We start from the raw sequence: 22,999 nt of genomic DNA, 5'->3' as shown, positions 1-22,999 counted from the left end.
AGTATTCCCCAGATTAAAACGGCCCACTTCCCAGTCTCTCCTCATATGAAAGATGCTGCAGAGCCCACATCATGTGTGTGATTCTAATCTAATGAGATTAGACATTGATTGACATCCACTGATTAAACACGGGAATGGGCTGCCCAGGGAAGTGGTGGAGCCACCATCGCTGGAGGTATTGAAGGAAAGTCTGGATGTGGCACTGAGCGCCACAGTCTGGTTGGCAGGATGGTATTGGGTTGCAGACAGGGCTCGATAGTCTCAGAGGTCTTTGCCAACCTAACCGATTCCGTGATTCTGTGGCGAAGGCCGTGTGAATGTTCGGCGGGTCTGTCCCCGGGGCGCCTCAGCCAGGCGGGAAAGGCGGCGTGCGCTTTGTGGCGCCGCGGGCTCCCCGGGCCCCGCGCCGTGCGCTTTGTGGCGCCGCGGGCTCCCCGGGCCCCGCGCCGTGCGCTTTGTGGCGCCGCGGGCTCCCCGGGCCCCGCGCCGTGCGCTTTGTGGCGCCGCGGGCTCCCCGGGCCCCGCGCCGTGCGCTTTGTGGCGCCGGGCGGGCGGGCGGAAGCGCCGGGCGGGCGGGCGCGGGCCCTTCCGGCGGGCTCGCAGCGCCTCGCCCCGCCGCCGCCTCCGCCTCCCCCGCTCGCCGCCCGCCGCCGCCCGGCGCCTCCATCCTGGTACTTGGGAGTCTCCATCCTGGTTTCTCAAGTGCCCGGACCCAAAACAGGAAGTAAGTGCGCGGGGCCCTGCGGGATCGCAGGGCCGGGAGCTCCGGGCAGCGGCGGCGGCCGCGGGCGGAGGGGAGGGGACGGGGCGGGGAGCGGCCGTGTGCGGCCCCGCGGCTCGGCGCGCTCGGGCCGGGCTGCCGGGCGGGCGGGCAGGGCCGAGCGGGCGGCGGGACCCGCGGTGGGTCCGTCCAGCGCCGCCGCCCGCCGAGGGCACGGGAAAATGGCGGCGGCCGCCCGGGGCCAAATGGCGGCGCTGGCGGCCGCGGGGCAGCGGGGCTGAGGCGGGCCCGGAGCCGCCGCCCCGGGGGCAGTGCCGGGGCAGGGCCGCTGCCTCCCGCCGGCTGCTCTCCTGGGAGAGCCATGGGCCAGCCCTGGGCCGCGGCTCCCCGCCTTCCCGGGGAGCTGCTGGGCGTCGGGAGCGCTGCGCACAGGGAAATTGGGAAGCGACCGGCCCTGGAAATAACCAAACCCGGCTCCCTTGGGTGGGCAGGACACGGGGAGGCCGATCAGTGCGTTTGTTTTATTATGTTTTATTATTTTTTTTTTCTGGTTTTAACTTCCTTCCCCATACCTGGATGTCTCTGATAAGAGGCCACCTGCACGATCGTTTTTGAATTTCTCGATTTCCTCTCGCTGGGTCTGTGCTTGGGGTATCCTGAGCTTGTGGGTTTTATCTGTTTTGTTTCATAATCTCTTCTTTTTCCCAGCGAGAGTTGTGATTTGAGGTTGCTTAGGGCAAGTGGAGTGTGAAATGTTCGACTGTGCCACGATCTTAGAGCGGTATCAGGATTTTCTGCACTAGAGCTATGGTCTGCTTTCCCAAAATAAAGGATTCCGGCCGAAAAAGCCTAAATTCCCCCCAACCCCCCCTTTTTTTCCCCCCCTCCCCATTTGCGGTCTCTTTATTCTTGCTTGTGCCCTTGGGCATGGTGAAGTGTATTACACTTGGACCGGCTGCTTCTTCAGCTGACTGATAGTATTTGTATGTATTCATTCACAAAGAGTTACACTGTTCAGCCCCACCTGGCCATTGTTAGTTGAAGTAATCTAGAAAAAGCTTTTTGTTTGCCAGCGCCGCTCCGGCTGCGGATGTAAATTGGCCTCTTGACGGCGTAGTTAGAATTCCTTTGCAAAACCAGGAGATGCAGGTTCTGCAGTGAGATGGACGCATCTCATTCTGGTTTTCATTTCACGTGATTATAATAATAAACAACTTCATGATATTGTATGACTTACTGAAAAGATTGAATATTAATTATAACTCCTTAAGTAGAATGCCCAAAAATACTGACTTTTTTCTTAACCACACAAAATTGTAAAAAGTGGCCATATAAGAGACAAAGACCTCTCTGTTTTGCGTGTTCTAATAGGTCCTTTTTTTTTTTTGAGCATCATTTCTGCGCTTATCAGTCCGTCAGAAAGCAAGAAATGCTTCTTTTTGCTTATCAGTCTTATAGTTAGGATAGTTTTTCTTACTTTTCTTTCATGCTAAAATTCTACCCATTGTTTATAAAAATAAAAGTATTACTGGAATGCTTAGCATGGAACTCGATTTATATGAAGGGAAAATAATTTTAGTACATATGGTACTTTGGAAGATTTCCATCCATAGCCATAACCTTGTGTCCAACAGCCAATTCCTGAAAAAGAAAACTTGAAACTTTCTCTGTTTATTTCTTTTGAAAGAGCTAGGACATAGGTTTTATTTTGTTTTGTGTTGTTTTTTCCTCTGTGTGTCATTTAAAGCATACTCAGTTCTTTTCATTAAATTTTTAATGGACAGGCTAAAACTCATGGAGTTCTGCCAAATTTGGATCAATGCAAATGGGAACACTTTGTCCCATTGTGTCTCCCATATATTCTGTTTCAGTGATGGCCCACTTCTCTAAGTACCACTGATGAGTAGGATGTAATTGTTCCTGAAGGGCTGTAATCTCATGCTGATACAGATTAATAAATCCTTGTATGCCCCAGACTCAGGTCCCTGCATCCTTGTGATTGCTGTCTGCGCAGTTTGGTTCCTTTTCATATCCATTGTTGGAAGCTGTCAGAGAAAAATTTTGTGTGGTGGAATTTTAAATTTGAGCAGAACCCCTTTGGTCTGGAGTAATGTTGAGGGGAGGGTTGTTGAATATTAGCATAACAGCACTGGCACTAGTTGAATAATAAAAACTTCCTGATAATGTACTGGAAGTAGTGACTTGGAATGCACTAAACATTCAAGCTTCCTAAAATAAGAGGTCCTGTAATGACTTTGTTTCCTTAGTGTTCCTTGAGGCACTTCTTGAACAGGTGCCTCAAAATCCCAATGCATTCCGTGGGATTGTTCCAGTTAAATGCCACAGTGACTGGAAACCACCCTTAAGAATCTTCAACTTTTGCTTGCAACAGGACTTAGTGAAAAGTACTTATTACCCAATGCAGAGAGCACAGCCTTTAGTACAACTTTAATACAACTTACTATAGAAATTCTAAAAGATTTGCAACAGTCCACTGAAGACTAGACGTAACATTCAGTTAATAACTAGGGGCAATGACAGAATTCTGTCTTCAAGAGTAAAAATACAGTTTCTTAGACGTGCTTAATTTTTACAGCCCACAGAATAATTGTGCCCATCTGCCTGATGACAGCTATTTAGAATTAAAGGAATTTTGTGTTAGAATGTTTTGGGGGGTTTTTTTCAACTTGATGTAAAACCAGCTTTGTGGGATTTTTTTCCTGCTGTAATTCTGCTGCATGCTTCCCAAATAAATAAGAATGGCTTTATTATGTGGCTTTAGTGGAAAACTTCTATTGGAATTCGGTATTAAATGAGTCTTGTAGACAAAGTAATTTCCCACCTCTTTGGCTGCGTGTTGAAGCCTGTTTCAAATTGTAATGCTGCTCTGAAAAATGCTGAGTTTGGTAAATATGCACAGAAATCTGACAAGGCAAAACATGCTTATTGAATTGACACTGATTTCTAAGGTCCTATTTCATTATGGATTATGGCATCCACACTTTTGGTGTGTGTCTATCCAGCACTGTTCTTATCTCCAAAGGCTAACACCCTCCTTCAGAACATGAAATATTAGTGATAGATTGGCATCTCTGTAAAGAATGCATATGAATCAAAGATTAAAGAAAAACCTTGAGTTGTTTATTTAAAATTCAAGTAAGCCTTTTGTTCAAAATAAAACTTGTTTGCATTTCCGAAAGCAAACTTAGTGATGTGGAAAGAAGGTGATACTTTGGAGATGTTGAGACTACTCTGGTCCTAATTCTCACTAATTAAGAAACCTCGGCTGTCATTTACTTTGCATTTAGCTTTCGCTAAGCAGATGTGTGGATGTGCAGGTGTGTGTAATGAGCAGAATTCACACGGCACATCCCGAAGCCTCTGCCGTGCCTGGCATTGTTTAACACAGCTCCGGCTTCCGCGCTGTGCTGGATCGAGCGCGTCCGGGGAGTGGAGTCCCCGCAGCCGGGACCAGGAGGAGGCACCAAAGGGCCTTGGCTCGGGCAGCAGCCCTGGGCTTTGGCCACTGAGCCCCTGTGAATGTGTCGTATTTGATGCATGTTCAGAGTACCTGGTAGCTACATCATTATTTAAGTGTGAAACAGTGAGGTTTGTAAGATCTGGAGATTGTTTCCTATTCACTCAAAAGAGCCACTGCAGTTACTCCTGATTTTGGTCACTCATTCATGAATTAATGTGTTGGTGCCCCTGTCCTGGGGTAAATGTAGCTTGAAATAGCCTGGTTGGTTGGTTTTTCTTTCAGTTTTCTTGTATTTGTATGGTCTAATGAGTAAAAAATAGTGTCTAAAATATGCATTTGACTTTGACTTCATTCCTCTCATGTTCTTTCTACTCAGTTTTCAATTGTGGTCCAAAGCCATATGCATTAAAGTTGGTGGGAATAAAATCAAGGATTTGGCTCTTTTTAAGTTTTTATCAAGAGTTGGTGAAGGTTATTACCTTTACTCAGAAAACTTAAGATATGCTAAATCTTGAGTATCTTACTCAGTGTGTCATTATTTTTGGGGGAGAGCCTGCGCTTACAGGTGGCATAAACCATTTTTGGGAAATTGGCAATGAGTTAATTATAAACCCATCCTCGATCCAGGAATTACATTGAGGAATGTTTCTTGGGAAATCACAGGACCTTGAACAAATGCAGTGCCCAGTGTCGCATGCTCTGCAATTTGTGGGAGCTTGAGCTGACAGCTGCAGATGTGTGACTTGATCAGAAGAGTCAGTGGTGCTCTCAGATGTGCTGCCTCAGCCACTGTCTGGTAAATCCTGTTACAGCTCTGGATGGAAGTCTCAGGGTAGCAGCAACTGATCCTGGTGTAGCTCCCTCCCCATCTCTGGGAATGCCATATTTGGATTTGTGGATCTCTTTTATGCTGTGTCCTGTTCCCTCGTAACTTGCAAACCAGCAAGGCAGAGAATGTAAAGGGATTAACTGCCCTGTGTTTTTTATTTGGTAGCCAAATCCTCTAAATATACAGATATATTTTCATCAAGTCCTGAGTAACTGCTGAAAGAATGACCCAGCTTTGCTGTGCCTGTACTCAATTTTCGTCAGTCTTCCAATAAAAGAAGGAATGGTCTGCTCTGTCTTCTGCTGTGTATGATGCTATAGTTTCCACTGCTTTCAGAACAGCTGTAGGTGAAGTAAATGACTGTTGTGATGTGTCTTATAAACTTCATGTCTTTCAGGCCCCTAAAATGGTGAAAAGAAAAATTGGTGCTTTCAACTTATTGTAGAAAAATAAATGTTGTGACAACTAGTTGACATAAAATTAAAGAGTAATCCTCCACCTCATTTCCAGTAACTTTAGGGATTTGTACTACAGCAGTCCCTGTAGTAAAACTTATTCAGAAAGTACATATGAACATGAAAAATAGAATCTGTTTATTTTGGCCCAGTTTGTTCACTCCTCAAAAGCGAAATTAATAACTTAAAACTTGATTGAAAAAGTTACAGTCTGCTAATTTAGCTGTAACGCCTTGGATGTCTTTCTTCATGTTTTAACATTAAGGATGCCTCATTGATTCCTAAAATCAGTATTACAGCGTGCAGCAAACAGCAGCTTCTAGTGAAGGATAGAGCACAGGCTGTAAAACTCAGCAGCAGATGAATCCCAAAGAAGTTACTCCCTCTTATGCTTGCATGTGGCAAGGAGCTGTTGCTGATGGTAGATGTGAAAGTAAGTTTTTGAACCCTCTGATTTAAAATGTCAGTGGTATCTGAATTTTTTTACATGTTCAGAAGAGTAATATCACTTCATTTGAGGAATCAGTTACTGTGTGTGCTTAAAGATGTGCCAAATCTTCAACAACCTCGAGAGGTGAGAAGTAGTTCTTTAGAAGGACTGGCAGTAGTTTTATCTTTCTAGGATGACACTTCTCTTGGGAATTTTCAATATTGAAGAACGTGTTTTCTGATTAAAAATTAAATACTCTCCTGCTGACACAATAATGTTAACATTTTACAGGGAATTTGAAATCCAGGTTGTAAATTCCACTTGCATACGGGTATGTGGGTATCCCTGCCTAGTACATGGAAAATTTGTAATGTATTTGTGATTTCTTTTTTCTAAAGCTATAGCCAGATATTTTTTAACAACATTTTGGCTTCAAAATAAAAGTTAAAAGTAATTTGTTGTTGTTGTTGACATATGAGTAAACACAGAAAAGGGACTGAGCAGTTAAAGGAGAAATAGATGATATTTTCTTCTTACAAATCTCTGCCAAAGTCAACAAAAGCAGGCTTAAAAGTGGTGAAATCTTTGCAAAGCTTCTGGATATTTTAGATTTGATTTCATTTAGCTTCTGCAGCAGCAAAGGTTGCATCTCTTTGTATCTGGATAAAACTTTTGTTGTGGGGTTCTGCTTTGTTTTATTTCAGAATTACAACTGGTGGTTTCATAGAATTTCTTAGAAACTTTGTGATTCATTGCAGTACTTTTATAGTGGGATTTAAATTATCAGGGATGCTTCATATTGCCCTAATTCTGTGACTTCAGTGTATATGGCTTATCCTGGATTATTTGTTCTCTCAGTAGCTTTTTGTACTGGTGATTGTTTGCAGCCAATTTATCTGTTGCCCTTGTTTAAATGTTCAAGTAAAAATGCAAGTTTCACATTTAGTTATATGCATGGAAGGAGAATAAAACTTTGCAGGTTGGCAGTCTATAAATAGGGCAGCTGTGACTAATAGGACACTAGAAAAAGATTTGTTAGTCCTGACTAGCTTTCAGTTCCATAATAGCAGAATTATTAAATTAACAGTGGAACAAATGCTGGACAAAAATCATCAGATGTGAAGAATTTAGAAATGCTGAAAGAGTAATAGCCTAGGTTTGTGTTTAAAAAAAAAGAAATCAATAGATTGAAAATCCTCCTAATAGGGAGTTTAGGTACTGTTTTTAACTGGAAAAGTTACTTTAAAGCTATCTGGTTTTACCCTGTGCAATATACGTATGCAGGAAAGTAAAGGTAGGTGAATGTCTGAAATTGTGGATTTTTCATGTGAAAGAGCAAGCTCATTCCCTGTGGGCGTTTGTGCTGGTTGCTTGGGGTATGGAAGCAGCATTATGGTCCAAGTGGAGTCCAGCTGCAGAAACGTAATCTGTGTGTTGCTCTTTCAGGTTTGAGTATGAGCACAGTTGAAGAAGAGTCTGACACAGTGACAGTAGAAACCGTGAACTCTGTGACTTTGACTCAGGATACTGAAGGGAACCTAATTCTTCATTGCCCTCAAAATGGTATAGAATTGTATTACATAGTATTGGGTTTTTCTTCTTTGTTTTGATTGATCTGATCAATATCCATCCCAGCTCACAAATTCTCTGAGCTATTTAGGTGCAGCTTACTGTTCAAGAATTGTTCTGCTTTGGTTTAAAGAATGATTAAGTGTTGCATTAGGTATAAATCCCGAAACTGTGCGTGCCCAACAAAGATACAGCTGCTGTGGTTTATTAGAGCCAAGCATGTACCCAGATTTCTGTAGAATGATTAGTGTTCGACAGACTATGGATGGAATTTTCAAAGAAAGTGCATGTTGAAGAAAGCATGTGAGCTGTTATTGCCCATAACTTAGGTCAGGTTCCCGGACAGCAGCAAAGCACTGAACCAGCCTGTCACATTTGCTTCTTCTATTTGCTTTGGCCTGCTTTTTATGAGAGCTCTCTTTGGCCAGAGCTCTGTCCAAGGCTCCATTTAGCTTACAGGAAGTAACCTGTGTGTGTTTTTTTGTTAGAAGCTGATGAAGTAGACTCTGAAGACAGCTCTGAACCTCCACACAAGAGGCTTTGCTTATCAGAGGATGATCAAAGCCTTGATGATTCTACTCCATGCATTTCTGTTGTTGCAGTTCCAAGTAAGTTCTTTTATGTACTTCCGTAGCAAATATATCTGTTGCTAAAGGTTAAAAGTGGACTCTTGAATCACAGTAGAATATTCTGCATGGGTTTTTTTTTTTTTTCCACATTTTATTAATATACTTGGGTATCATATTTTTTTCAGCCTTGGATAGTTTTGTAGCAATTAGTAGTGGCAGAATAAGCCTCTGTTAAAGTCGTTTGCAGATGTGCAGGCACAGGTGCATTGAATAAATTGAAGGATAAGTAAATGAACAACAAGAGGTTCTCCTGCAAAGAGATTTGGGGTTTTTTAACGATCAGACGGTACAGTTAGTATTTCAGTGTTTTGTAATACTGAGGTTTATGTAAAAGAGATTGATGTAAAAAAAGATAGAATGAATACTGAATTAATCTTCCAGAAGTTGATTGAATGTTAGAAAGTTTAATATATTAATCTCCCAAAGGGAGGCAAAACCAGATATAGTTAAAATGCCCATTTGCAGTACCTAGAGCCGCTGTTTATTTGGTGGAACTAGGTAGAAATTCCTTAGAAGTAAAGGCATTATCATGTTGAAATTGAAGGAGGGCTGGGGAAAATGCATGCAGCCAAAAGATTTGAATGTTGTCCTTTAATAACTGGAAATTACTGGAGGTAGGGCTGGAAAAGAAATATTAATACAGTTTCAAATTTTTGCATTAAACACATTTTATTTATGTTTCACATTAGGTCATAGTTGTAGTCAAGCATAAAACTGAAGGTTTCAAAATCCATATTTAAATTTATGAAGAGAAGCAGTTGATAATCATTTTAGTGAATTTACTGTATCAACAAATAAATAAGGCTCTTCACAATTTTCACTTCAAAGGTAGCAATTTATGAAACTCGCAGCATGTGTAAAAAAATGCTTCAGGAGTTAAATATGCAACTGACTTACCCATTCTGAAGTTTCAGAAAATGATCAGAGCTTTGAGGTGACCATGACTGCTACCACTGAGGTAGCTGAAGATGAGATTAATGAAGGAACTGTTACCCAGATTCAGGTACAGTAAAACTTGAAAATTTACCTATTTGATGTAGGCTTTTATTTAAATTGAAATGGAAAGGGAAACTGGTATCAGAAATGCTTACTAAATGAATAAGACTCCTTGAATCGAATGTATATGAACATGGATGTTGTTTGTAAAAATGCTGGTCTGTAAAAGGATGATTGAATAATTTTATGTATGAGAGAGGTTATTTGTAGTCTTAAGTTACTGCCCAAAGAGCAATACTGCAAAGAGTAATAGAGGTAACCCTCCACTGGTAATGATGTGCTGTGTTGTGATCTGCATGGAATACAAGTTTATCTGTTATTTCTGTCATTCTTTGATTGTAAGTTAAGCTTTATAACAGGCTTAAATAGGCTTTGTCTTGTCACCAGTCCTAACAGTTGCATGCAGTTTTCATTGTGGGTTTACCATGTTTAAAAGTTGTAGTTTGGAGATGATGGATATAGTCCTGTTTCTACCACAGACAGTGAGACTCTTCTTTCTTACTGTACATTAAACAAGATGAAGAGTGCTACCTGATTAATTCTCACAGCATCTGTGTATCAATATGCTAAATCTTTCTCAGGTGTTTTAAGAAAGATGATAGTTCCAATGCCATATCTAAGACATGACACTTCTGAGCAGTCAGCAAGGTGACCAGGTGTGCTGATTGAATTTTCCTTCAAACTATGTCTCCATGTTAATTGCAAAGTGATATAAACAACTGAACATCTGACTGTATAATTTCATATTGGTCTTTCCAAGATTCTTCAGAATGAACAGTTGGATGAAATCTCCCCACTGGGCAATGAAGAAGTATCAGCTGTTAGTCAAGCCTGGTTCACAACCAAAGAGGATAAGGATTCTCTAACCAATAAAGGTAGGGTGTTTCAAATGCAGCTCTCCCATGCTGTATAAAACTAACGTGTTCCAAATGTCTCAGGACATTTTGCAAGTTGGATAAAGTAATCTCTTGTCTGGCTTTTTGGAGATGCCATGCCTGCAGTGGTGACAGTGGCCACAGTAGAGAAGGGCTGTGGGTTGGCCCAGATAGGGCAGAGAGTTGTGTTTGCCTGGTTCAGGGGGTTGGAAACTGCCGCAGAAGTGGGGGACCAGGAAAAAAGCAATCCATGCTTAGGCTAATGGAGTTGCTTCAGAAGAAGAAGGCTCCTGCAGACCAGGACCTAATGAAATAATCCCTGCTACTCCTAAAGCTTCCACCCCACTGGGCAGTCCTCCCTTTCCGAATATATCTGTGCTGAACTCAAGAGATTTTGTTTTTTCTTTCCTCCCCACAGGGGAAGTGTCTCTAAACCGAGAGAAAAAACTTAGTATCAAATGAAGACTTGTTCTCTCTCTGGTTTCCTCAGCCCCTCTACTGGTTTTGTTACTTTGACTCTTACTTTTTCTAGAGGGAAAAAAAAAAAAATCGGTCAGTTCAAAGCCAGTCTCTTTGTTAAAAACCCTTTAGGAAAAGACACAGCATTGTCAAAGGAGGGCGCTCAATCTGGTGATTCCAGTTAGGAGATTAATAACTTGAGGAAGACATTCCTAGTAAAATATGCCAAGAAAAATATTTGAGAATCTCTGCTGGCTGAACTTCTCCTGTAAGCTCTGTGGTTTGTCACAGAGATCAGCAGTGGAGAAATGCCAGTGTGTGTCTTTTTTTACAGTAGCTTACTGTTTGGTATGTGTTGCCTGAGCTCGTAATTTTGTAGCAGTCTCTATTTGATAGTGCTTTCTTCCCAGACCTTTGGACAATCTTGACTGTGAATATGCAAACATGTGAAGTGCAGAATATATGTCCTTTCCTAAAATAGTTTGGTATTAAAGGTTATTCCATGTGAAGTGTAGCAGTGTCCTGGTAAGTCATTTCAGAGGCTTCGACCTGTGTGAATCACAGTTACAGGAATACATTATTTTTCTGTCTCTGTAACTGGAAGAAGAGATTGAAGCTATGGGGCACAGGGAAAGAGCACTCTCTCACCAGTTCCAATGGAATTAGTAATAATGCCTGTACTTTTCATTATAATTGGATTTGAGTAAACAGTCTCTTTGGTGTGTTCTGTCTCTCAGCTCTGGTAATTAGCAGGCTGAGAAGGAAGTACCCTGATTTTTCTGAGCAGAGGTGGGCAGGTAGCCAGCACACACCAGTATGTAAACTGGGTCACACTGGCATAAGCTTAATTAAAAGTATGGTATGAGCATAACGGGGAGGGGGAAGGATAATTTAGAGGAGGATGGTTTTAATGTTTTATTGAGAGACTTCAGGTGTGAAATTTTCTCTCAGCATAAAGTTGGTTGAGTTTGCTTTTAAAGCTTAGCTGACATTGTAGTTACTTAGGGCAAAGACAGAGAGAAAACATTATTTGTTTCCATTGGTTTGCCACTTCTATTTGGGGAAGTAAAAGACCCACCACAGGATTTTATGTTGACTGTGACCCCTGAGCATTACTCCCAGTGCAAAAAGAAGGAGGGAGATGGGGACCAGCTTGTCAAAAAATGCTAAATGGGGCATTTACCTCTATGAAAAGCACTCACAGTAGGTGGCACTACTCTCGTGTTCAGGAGTGTTAAGGCTCACCTTGTTGGCAATTCCTCAGGTAGTCTTCTGAGTCATATTTGAAGTTCCAGCTTCTGGAATCGTTTTGAGTGCAGAGAAATTCTATCTGTCAGTTTAAAGACAGAAATTTTCTAGTTGCAGCTGAAGAGAAGGCCTGGAAATTTACTTGACAGCACGTAGAGGAATTCTTGCTGTTTTTAAAAATGGGATGTTTTTGAAGAGGGGTCTGACTCACATTATTTAAATATTAGTTGATGGTTACTGTCAGTTATGAAATAACATCTGGTTAAAATTAATGCTAGTTACATTTTAGTAGCTAAAATTATTCTTTTCTTTGCTAATTGCAGTATGGGTCATGTTTTCAGATACTTCTGTTCTTGCTGTTTTTCTGGCCTTCGCTTCAGTAATTAGTTGTCATTTCTATTTTCAGGCCACAAGTGGAAGCAAGGGATGTGGTCAAAGGAAGAAATTGACATTTTGATGAGTAACATTGAGCGTTATTTAAAGGTATGTTTAGAGCATGTTCCCTGCTCTTGATGTAGTTCTGCTAGAAACCAACTTTCTTTGATACTTCCCAGAATACACAATAAGGGATTCAAATTGATTTGTTGTAGGAATGGTCATTGCCCATTTGAATTGCATAAGAAAATTTTATTCATGGACAGGATTTAAGTACTACTGAACGTAACATTGCTTTTAATTTTTGTACTGGATATAGCCCATTTTGAGCATCCTGACATGACATTTTACATGGTTAAATCTCTTTCTCTGACTATACATTGAGGACTCATTAAACCTTTGTTGAAGATGGTGGGAAAAAAAATTGCACTTGCAATAGAGATAATTTTCGTTACTGAGCACTGAATACAACTTCCAGATGTCCTTGGTGCCAAGTCTGTGATTGTGTACTACACTAGCAGCATGCCTGTGTCTGCTTTCTTTCCCTTAAATTATTGGGGTCAGAGTTCAGTGTAAATGGGCATGTGGTGAACATGCTGACAGTGATAATTGCCCATAAGTCATATTTGTGGTAGGCTTGCAGCTGAGAATGTTTGAGCTGAGCCCTTACAACTGAAAATATATAGCCTGGATATTACAGTTTCACCATCCTTCACTTGTGGTTTAAATAAAAAAGCCCTGAATTTAGTGTTCATTGGGAAAAAAATCCGCAGTATTAGTTGAAGAGAGTGTGTCTGCCCACACACATATTAGAGTTTTTGCCACAAAATCATTAATGGGTAATACTGTGTTTTAAATCTAGTGAAGCTTTTTTGAGCTAGCTAAATAACTTTACTGAGTTACTGATAAATCATTTGATTCATTCTTTTCCCATGTATCTGCTTTCTTGTACTGCTTTGAATCTAGTGACTCGTAGTTTAAGCTGAAGTTAAGCTTTACTGTTATACTTCATTGCAGTGGTTTTGTATTGAACTTATGTCAGTTTCTATCAGAACAAGAGGAGTAGTTTAATTGAAAGAAATTGCTTTTGCATAAGGAATATCTAAAATTATGTAATAAATCAGTATAGCACTGATTTATTATTATAGCCATATAGTATGGCCTCAGACTAATTCTACCACAGTACATATTCCATTGATGTTCTATATGATGTTTCAATTTTTTGATCTTAAAAAATACATTGGGCAGATTTTTTTTTTCTTATATGTGGATAGGTGTTAGAATTCTGTGTCTCCCTGGACTCCAACATAAAAAAACCAAACCAACAAAACCTAGTGTTCAGGGGTTTGTATTTGTGGGAGCTAATCCATAAATACTCAGTTTTATTTTGGCCTGTAGTATTTGTGATACACAGAAAGTTGCATAATGGCTTCAGTTCTTGTGTTCTACTTCTTGATTCCTAGGAGACTTTATCTAAGGTGTTTTGTTTGTGGTTTTTGTTTTTGTTTTGTTTTTAAATGCTTTGTTCTAGGCCCGTGGAATAAAAGATGCCACTGAAATTATATTTGAAATGTCAAAAGATGAAAGGAAAGATTTCTACAGGACAATAGCTTGGGGTCTGAATCGGCCTCTCTTTGCTGTCTATAGAAGAGTTCTTCGCATGTATGATGACAGAAACCATGTTGGAAAGTATGAAACCCTCTAATGCTGCATGGTTTTATTGGTATGAGTAGGGTCATGTATTTATGCTTGACGTGTTCTATGTGAGACAGGAAATTTTAGCCAGACAGACTTAGATCTTGCTAATATGTAAGCTCTGCTCAATTCTGATAGATCATCCTTGGCAATAGGTGTGTTCAATTGATGGTATTCAGTTAGAGCTTTAAAGAACAAACAAAAAGCCAAAACAAAGGTGAATAACAGATTCTGATATGATGAGAGTGCTTGGACACAAGCATGGATCTGCTGAGATGTAACTTCTTCTAGAGCTGTGACCTGGAAGTAATAGGTCTTCACCCCTTATGCTCTTGCTTGCCATTCTTTAAAGCAGTGATCTGATGCTATCCAGAAAGGATGTTTTCATTTTTGAGTGTTGTTGAAAATTAAAAGTATCTTCTCAGTGCTGATACACTTTTATGATGGAAAGTCAACTTCATGGTGATGGTGAACTGGGACAGTAAGGAAGAAGCTATTTATTTGAAAGACTAAGGCAGAAAATTCTAATTCTATTCATAGGAGTAAGATCATGGAGAAAGAGGAATTTTTCTGACAAATGAGAGGAATCTTACATCGATTAATCTTTGAAATGCACTAATGTGGAAAATGGCATTTGTTCCTCACATTCTTCCAAAGTATTCAGTCAGATTGTTTCTTATGGCTGAAATTCCTTAATCTCTTTTTGTTACTAAATGTGTGCTGTGTGGTTAGTAAAATAAAAATATTGATGCTTTGTGCTTTCTGATTAAAATAATGTCTTCTTATTTACCTGTTGCTTAGGTATACTCCTGAGGAAATTGAAAAGCTTAAAGAGTAAGTTATCTTATAACAAAGTCACTTTTCCTTTTTTATATTTAGTAGCTTGATCAATTGCTAAAGGTTTCCTTATATGAAATCGCTGAAGAGTTACAAATAAATTTGACTGCTCCAACACTATCCAAAAATAGTGGTTACTATCTAAAGAAAAATAAAACTACATCTGGATTCTTTTAAATATTTTTTCTAATGTGTGTTCAGGACCTAACAATATGCAACAAAGTTCTAAAGCAAGGCTTCTGTTGTAACTAGGAAAGTTTCAGATTTTTACAAGCACAATCACTATTTGTGGTTATGAGAAGTTCCTTTTCTTTATAAAATCTGAACAAAGGTTATTCCTAAAGAAAGTGACAGATCAAGAGTAGGATCTCCCCTAGGCAGTATTAGATACATAAGTTATCAGTACAGCTCAAAAAGCCTAATTTTGAGTACGAACCTGATAGATCAAGGAGATGGGGCTGCCGACTTTAACCCCTCCTGCACATTTCCAGGGTTCAGCAGTTATAAGAAACAGTTGGACTGAAGGAAGGAGGGGAGTATATTGCATTGCACTGATGGATCTGTTTGGATCAATTGAACTGGTTTGTGTTATTCACAAGGTGCTGGGGTTCCAAATGTGTCAGAGCTAGTCATGGATCAACATTTTAAGCAACCTGCTGACATGTGAAGGAGGAAGATGATTGCTAAAATGATGAGTGTGCTTATGCGGTGTCTTGCTTAATTTAAATTGTAGGATGCCTGTTTCCATTGGGTATTATTTAAATTTCTCAAGTGCTCTCTACACCACCTGAAAATCATTGAGCCACCTGTATAGAATGGAAATCGACCGTTTATCTAAACATTTGTATTGTGTTTAACACACTCATTAAGCCTCACAATCTTCTACAAGACAGATAATATGCATTTTATAAGTATCTTGTGGCTTAGCTGGTCCAAAAGGCTTCCAGAAACACATAGGAGAAACTAGCAGAAAATATTAACAGTCAAGTAGCAAAGTGATTTCCCTGTTCTCTCTTTAAGCCTGTAAACTGCACATTCATCCTGGTTTTATTAGAGAGTATTTGATATTTTGGTAGTTTCCTAGCTGGTTATAGTGCTAATGAGCACATTTCTCTTTAGGCTGAGAGTAAAGCATGGCAATGATTGGGCCACAATAGGAGCTGCCCTGGGGAGAAGTGCTTCATCTGTAAAGGATAGATGTAGACTGATGAAGGATACCTGCAACACAGGTGAGGTAAATGCTGGTGTCAGAAATGGATATTCTGGTTAAAATTCTGTCCCTTGTGTTTAATGGTTATAAACTTACAGTGTGTGTTAGGTGTCAAGAGAGAAACAGATGCACTTCAGGGGTAAAGTATTGTTTATTTTGTAATGTATATATTACAAAATATATATATTACAAAATGTAATATACTCAAGTATACTGGAAAATTCAGTCAGACCTCATGTGAATAATGTCCACTAAATGGTTGCATGGTTAATTCACTCCAGCTAATGCAGTTCATGTAGCCTGGATCAGTTTGCTTTGGTCACTGTTTGGACAAGTTCTGTGTGGCCTTATTCATCTGTGAAAGAGAAAAGAAACTCGGCAGCAGAACAATGGAACTGTTGATTTGTTAATCAAGAATGGATATAATATAAATGGTTAGTAGTTAAGAACAGTTACATCTTCCCAAGTTAATATTTGCATCTGGGATAAGTTGTTGGACATGGAAGTTAAATGTCTGCTGGCACGTTACGGGTCAGAACAGGGGGAGTGTGCTGCTAGTTAAGTTGGAGGCCTCTGTCTTTCAGGAAAGTGGACGGAGAAAGAAGAAAAAAGACTGGCAGAAGTAGTGCATGAGCTGACAAGCACAGAGCCAGGTGACATTGTCACACAGGGCGTGTCGTGGGCTGCTGTGGCAGAACGGGTCGGGACGCGCTCGGAGAAGCAGTGCCGCTCTAAATGGCTCAACTATCTCAACTGGAAACAGAGTGGGGGCACCGAGTGGACCAAGGAGGATGAAATAAATCTGATCTTGAGGTTCGTTATTTCAGTTACTTTTAAAGGTTTGTAATATATGTTGCTAGCGGGATTCCATTGGGGTCCGTTTTGCTGGTTTCCTAGACACTGCAAATTCTAGAACTTTCCAAAAATCACTGCTGTGTTTACAGTTCCCAGAGATTTATTATTGAACGTATTTTTTGTTTTTTGTTTTTTTAGTGAATGTTAGTGTTCGTGAAAGGTGTCAGATTGAAAACCCTGGAGACTGAAGTCTTCTTTATTCCACAGAAAAGGTACAGCACAGGCAGCAAACCGTGCAAGCTTCCCACACGTTGCCCCACCGATGCGCTTTAACCCTTAACTGGAGGGTAGCTCAGTCTCCCTGCCCGTTCAGTCCTTGGCCTCTCTGCTGAGATGACCAACAAGGGTCAAGTGTGGTGGTGGTTTCTGTGATGTGGACATCTTGTCTACAAAGAGCTAAACTGAGACTGCAAATTAATTTCATGTAGGCCACCAAACACTGATTGGAATTCAACATCTCTGACTACATTTGAACTGGCAACCTGGTAGTGACTTTGGAAATCTTTTGCTCTCTCCAGTCCTCCTCCCATTTTGAATGCCTTTAACTCAGGCTTTTTAGCCAGTGGATTTTTATGGTTGGGTGGGAAATAAAAAGCCAAAACATCCAGGGAATCTAAGGATTACCTACAAAGTAGTATTGACAAATTTACTGAAGCTGTTTGACATGACCTCAAAATGAGGAGCCTGATTCCACATTTCAGAATGTGCTGGGAATATTTCTTAGTATTTCTGGTTTGGTCTGTCCAGTTATCCTTTACTCATCATACAGGGTTGGTTTTGGTAGTTGTTTTCATTTTTACTTTTTTCTTTCTTTAGCTAGCAAGAGTGCTCTTGCTTTGTTTGTGAAGAGGACTTTTCTTAACTTCCACAAAAATATTTTCCCCTCACTATTCGCCTCTCTTTCATATGCTCCATGTACAGATAAGGGCAATTCAGAGATTTTTAGTGATTTCAGACAGATTCTGGTAGAGAAGACTGTCCCTTATCTGGACAGCCTGGTGGGATTGATTTACGAGGAAGTGTTTAATTCTGTAGTTAACTTCATCTACTTTGGCTAAGAAGCGTCTGAGAGAAGGCAAAAATCTGTGTTAAGGACGGATGGTTGTTACTTAGAAGAAAACAAGCAAATATCATAACATGAAATTAATTAAGTGAATGTTCAGAGTGAATCGTAGGAAGTATTTCCTGTCTTGGAGATGTGTTTGGGGAATGTTTTTTTTAAAAACAAAAGATGCAAGTACCACCACTTGGAATGCTTCACGATAATCCGATCTAAGATCTAATGTATAAGTAATTAAGGAGAATAATCCTGCATGGCAAGGAGATGGACTGGATCATCTAACAGGTCTAGTCCATCTTCTGTTGTTTATGATTCTGCTTGATTCTGGCAGCGTGGAGCCTTGGAAGCCTGTGTCGATTCCTGAGCTCTGGTGGGCTGGTCACTAGCATGTCGTTCTGCGCTGTTACGTGTGACACGGCCGGACATGTGCGACACCCCTGCCATTGTGGAGGGCAGTTGCTAACAGGTCAATATTTTCTGTATCCTGCCAGGATAGCGGAACTTGAAGTTTCTGATGAAAATGACATCAATTGGGATTTACTGGCTGAAGGATGGAGTAGTGTCCGCTCCCCACAGTGGCTTCGGAGTAAATGGTGGACCATTAAAAGGCAGATCGCAAACCACAAAGATGTTTCATTCCCTGGTAATGTACTGCTTGCACACTCCTGAAAGCTCCTTTCACGTATGCCAAAGGAACAAGGCTGCATTTTGTTGTCTGCTTACAGCATTGCTGGCCAAAGAGCACATTGCTCTGTGGCTGGAAGTTACTGGCCCCTTGGATCTGCTGGCTGAATTGCTCCTACAAGCAATCCTTAAGTGTTTCAGTCAACAGACTAAGCTGATGTGTACAACGAGACAGACTTTGCCATCCCTCCTTGCTGTGGCTAAAGTGAGAGCATGCATATAAGCAGCTCAGCTGGCAGATCTCAGGTGATGCTGATCTTTGGTATGGAGGGCAGTGACCTCTTCAGGTGGAAGAGGATACGTACCTGCAGCCTGACTATGGCCTCAGGTTAGATGTGTTGCCTTTCAGATGTTAAAATATAATCTCTGTCAGGTGCTGAGCCTTAGCTGTAGCAGAAGGTAGATCTACTACTAGCTGCAGTGAGGAGGAGGAGGAGGAGAGGAAGAATCAGGAATATAAAGCTCCCTCAAATACATTTCATACCATTTACCCATTCTGGCTTGGAGAAATTAGTGCCTAAGCCAAAGGGGTGTTGGTGACCTTCAGACCTCCGTTTATCTGACTTGGGGAGAGGAAAAAAATCAGAGAGATTAGTCATGTTATAATTAATGAAAGATGTATCTTAATGCACACTTGAGCTGTGATTGACAGTGTGGTTGTATATTAGTCCTGCCTCAAGGCTGCAGCTGGTAGGAGAGCCCCTGTTACCACACATTAATAAGCAGTTGTTGCATCAAATAGTGCATAATATAAATGCAGCACTGAATCAACAGGCTCTGCTCTCTCTTCCCTGTCAAAGGGGAGATGTTTAGGCAGTTTGCTGTAATGAATTCTAGAAAAGCTGAGGCCTCAGGTTTTGTAACCTGCTGTTACATCAGCTGCTCCCTCAGCCAGGCCAAAGCAATCAGAGAAGAAGGGTGGGTGGTTCTGTTGGAGCAATGCGCCTGGTGCACAGGTAGAGAATTGTAATAAAACCAGTGTGGGATTCATTCTCTCTTGCTCCCTATTTTCAGTGATGTTTATGTCAAGCTCTTGAACAAATCTTCTTCTATGTTGTAGAAGATCAGAGGATTTGCTTCTGGTAGCAGTATTACACAAGTAGTGATGCTGGCACTTGAGTGTATCTTGGGGATATACCATGCGTTATTCTAGAGAGTTCCAAGCTTTTAAGGGCTGTGTGTTCTTTTTTCCTCCCAAGTATTGTAAAATGCCTGGGTTCCACGAGGAAATCTAGTTTACTGCTGTAGTTGATTATAAATGGTTTATGTATGTGCTATATTTCTAGTTTCTGTGTCTCTGGAGATTGCTGAAGTTTCAGATTCTGTAGGATTTTGTTTGCTCTTTTCATCTTGGGTAAATCACCATTTGCAGCATTTCAAATATGCTTCCTCAACCTGCTTAGCATGAGTGGTTTTTTTTCCTCTCAGTGCTGATAAAGGGACTTAAACAGCTCCACGAGAACCAAAAGAACAATCCAGGGCACCAGCTTCCAGAGAACAAATGTGGCAGTGGCCTAGCAAGCACTACCTCCAGCTCGGGGGTGCAGCACGTGCAGATCCGGGTGGCTCGCTTGGAGGAGAGCACGGGCAGTGCCCCGAGCCCTGTGGCAGCTCTGCAGATCCCAGTGCAGATCACCCACGTCTGTAAGTACTGAAACAAACCTGAAGCCTGCTTGTGCGAAGGTGCTGAAGGAGGAGTGAGCATTTCTTAGAGTTGTATTAATTCTCCCTTGGTCGTGCTGTAACTTCAGATGAAACATTTCTGTGTTCCACTTAGCTGTTTCTAACTTTGTTGGGCAAATGTGGATATTGCTGTGGCAGTAGTTCCAAAAAGGACACAGGTGTTGTAGCTGTCTGTTTGTGTGTGTGCACATAGGAGTTTGTCACATTACCTGTTCTTTGAAAAGCATTCAGTGCAGAAACCTCTTCATGAAGATAGAGTATGTGTATTTATTCCTTAAGTTGTTTCTGGTCACACTTGTGCAGTGTTTCTGCACTCTTGTGCACTCTGGTCACTCTTGTGTAACATGAACGTCATGTACTAAATCTCCTTTTGTAAATTATGTAGATCACTGTCCCTAAGTTCTGATGCAGGGCACTGAAAGTTGATGCTTCCCATGCTCTTAAGGATGAACTTTGCTCATTATCTAACATTGATTACCAGGTCTGCTCTGTGTAGCAATCTTATTGCTTGATTTTGTAACTAATCTTATTAAGTAACTCCAGTCACGTGCGGTCTGTCCTCTGCACTGTATAATATTTTGCACACCATTTGTCATTTGTGAATTTTATTAGGAAAATTCAGTGCTTTGGTTTTGCTGATGACCAAATGATTTACAGAATAGTCAGAATTGGAAGGGATCCACATGGATCATTGAGTCCCAGCTCTTAAATGAATGGCCTGTACAGGGGTTGGACCCATAGCCCTGGCATTATTGGCACCCTGCTCTGACCAGCTGAGCTAACTTGATAGGTCTGCAAACTGGTTCTTCAGACTATGCCTGAATAGGCATTTGGCAGATAATTTTCTGTTTATAATTTTATTAGATCAGTCTATCTTAATCCATTTATTAAGTGCTGTCTTCATTTTATGTAGTTTATTTTCTGATTAGAATGACAGATGATACCAAACCAAGAACTTTTGGCCTGTCATACCGTGTCAGTAGTCTCAGACATTGCGTGAAGCTTGATCAAAGCTGATGGGTTTTGATGAGCAGACAGGGTGGGCTGGGATCCTGGAACCTTTAGTCCTTTCTGAATTGAATCCTCTAATGGTTATTTTGTGACTTTCTGGCCCATGTCTGCCTAACAAGCCTTTCCCCCCATTTTAGTGTGCTTTTCTGAAGAATTTCTGGTTGTGTAATCACAGTGAATTTTGTATTGTGTGTTTCACAGTCCCATGAGAACTGAAGCTATTAGCCACTTTCTGCTGCATTTGGTGGAAGGCTCAAGGTTTCAAAGGGGCAATTCCTGAGGTTTTATAAATACAGTGGCAGGGTGACTGACAGGCCACACTTTACAGCTCTCTGCTACTGAGTACCAGGAAATCTGCAGCAGGAAACCTTGAACATGCCACTACAACAATAAAAGCTTCAAAAATGGAGCTTTTATCTTCTTAAGAGACTAAAATTACTGTATTTTGCAGCCACAGGGTCTGAGATGACAAAGTTTCCAGTGCTTGGGTCGCTGTTATCATCTTGTAGATCTTTTCCCCTTTTGGTATTTAGGAAATTACTGGAAAGCCCCAGGCAGAGTATTAATTTGGTTTCAGCTTCCTGGAACTTATGAATTATTTTTTTTTTAAGAGTAAGTAAGAATTGTAATTATGGTTATAAAGTTTTGAGTACAAGTTGTTTGGACATGGTAATCTTAAAATACCTGTTATAACAACTGTTTTCAATGCTTCTCCATCACTACTTTTAGAATTAGTGGAGCTAATTGCATAAATAATTACATAGTTGTAGTAAGAATATTTACGGCTTTTACATACTGCAGTCATAACACACAGGATAGGCAAATACCTTGGGAAGCATTGATCTTTCATCAAGGGTGGACATACTGTGGAGGGCAGAAAAGATTAAAAATACAAAATAAGGAAAAAGAGGTCTGTGGGAAACACACCAGTTTAAAACAGCAGTACATGATCCAAAGGATGTCATGACACCAAAGGATATGGTGTTACATTAGAATCTCTTGTAAATCTCGTTATAAAAAGCAATTAAATCATGTCAGAAACTTTGTCTGCTTTTATCTCTGTGTGCTAAGCCCATACTTACTTTCTTTTGCTCTTTTGGATTGTAGAATGCTCTCTTTAAATAGCATTGTATCTTGGGTACCAATTAGAGAACCTTGTCATTAGGATTGCAGCCAGTTTTCTTTTTCCTCTTAGGGGAATTAACAGTACCCTGCCATGTATTAATTATAGTATGTTATGCTCTCTGCAGGGCTGAACATTCTGGTTTACATACTTTCCTTTTCTTTTTTTTTTTTTTCCTTCCTTTTGCAGCCTCAACTGATTCCCCTGCTGCTACTGTTGACTCTGAGACAATAACACTGAACAGTGGAACACTACAGACCTTTGAGATTCTTCCAGTAAGTAACTGGTGTTTGTCACTCTGTTTATTTCTTTTCAGCCCAGCTAATTCTTGGACTATAGAACTGTACATTTCAAATTTAAAAAAAAAAAAAAAAAAAAAAGAAGTTTTCAAGTAGAAAGAAGAAGTGTTCTAGAACTTATTTCTAAAAGTAGAATCCATTAGGGCTGCCGAGTAAACTGTGAATTACAGTTAAATGCTTTAAATTTGCTTTAATGCTACAAAGTTTTTCTTTGTGCTTGGGTTTTTTTCGTTGTTGAAATCTAACATAAAGGAGACAGAGAAAGCTATCAGCAAGTGAACATTGTCTAAGTACCATTGTCCTGTAATTTATAGCATAGTTTCTCTTCCATCTCAATGCAAAAGTATTTGTTTCTTTTTTACCTGCTGTTGTACAGCATATTACAGACCTGCTGGGATCCTGCCCTTAATACTTGCCTTGGTAGCCTAAGGCTACAGATGAGTTTTTTCTGCTTTTTGAGTGCAGTGCAGCAGTC

The 22,999-nt window shown here is 40.7% G+C and overlaps 1 protein-coding gene across 3 annotated transcripts in view; it reads left to right on the top strand.

Annotated features, from left to right (window-relative positions):
- The first annotated feature begins 623 nt into the window (after positions 1-623).
- The window catches only part of DMTF1 (cyclin D binding myb like transcription factor 1), a 28,792-nt gene continuing 6,416 nt past the window's right edge, over positions 624-22,999 (top strand). For all 3 annotated transcript variants that reach the window (XM_040061333.2, XM_040061332.2, XM_040061331.2), the window contains exons 1-13: positions 624-724; positions 7,363-7,479; positions 7,974-8,093; positions 9,023-9,117; positions 9,871-9,985; positions 12,099-12,175; positions 13,599-13,756; positions 14,564-14,596; positions 15,719-15,828; positions 16,394-16,622; positions 18,216-18,367; positions 19,837-20,052; positions 22,415-22,500. In XM_040061333.2, the coding sequence (XP_039917267.1) occupies positions 7,371-7,479; positions 7,974-8,093; positions 9,023-9,117; positions 9,871-9,985; positions 12,099-12,175; positions 13,599-13,756; positions 14,564-14,596; positions 15,719-15,828; positions 16,394-16,622; positions 18,216-18,367; positions 19,837-20,052; positions 22,415-22,500 (1,500 nt within the window). In that variant the 5' untranslated portion in view covers positions 624-724; positions 7,363-7,370. The remainder of the gene's footprint in view (positions 725-7,362; positions 7,480-7,973; positions 8,094-9,022; positions 9,118-9,870; positions 9,986-12,098; positions 12,176-13,598; positions 13,757-14,563; positions 14,597-15,718; positions 15,829-16,393; positions 16,623-18,215; positions 18,368-19,836; positions 20,053-22,414; positions 22,501-22,999) is intronic.

This window comes from Hirundo rustica, chromosome 4 (genome assembly GCF_015227805.2).
Source record: "Hirundo rustica isolate bHirRus1 chromosome 4, bHirRus1.pri.v3, whole genome shotgun sequence".
Lineage (NCBI taxonomy): Eukaryota > Metazoa > Chordata > Aves > Passeriformes > Hirundinidae > Hirundo > Hirundo rustica.
This window is presented reverse-complemented; position numbering and strand designations above follow the sequence as displayed.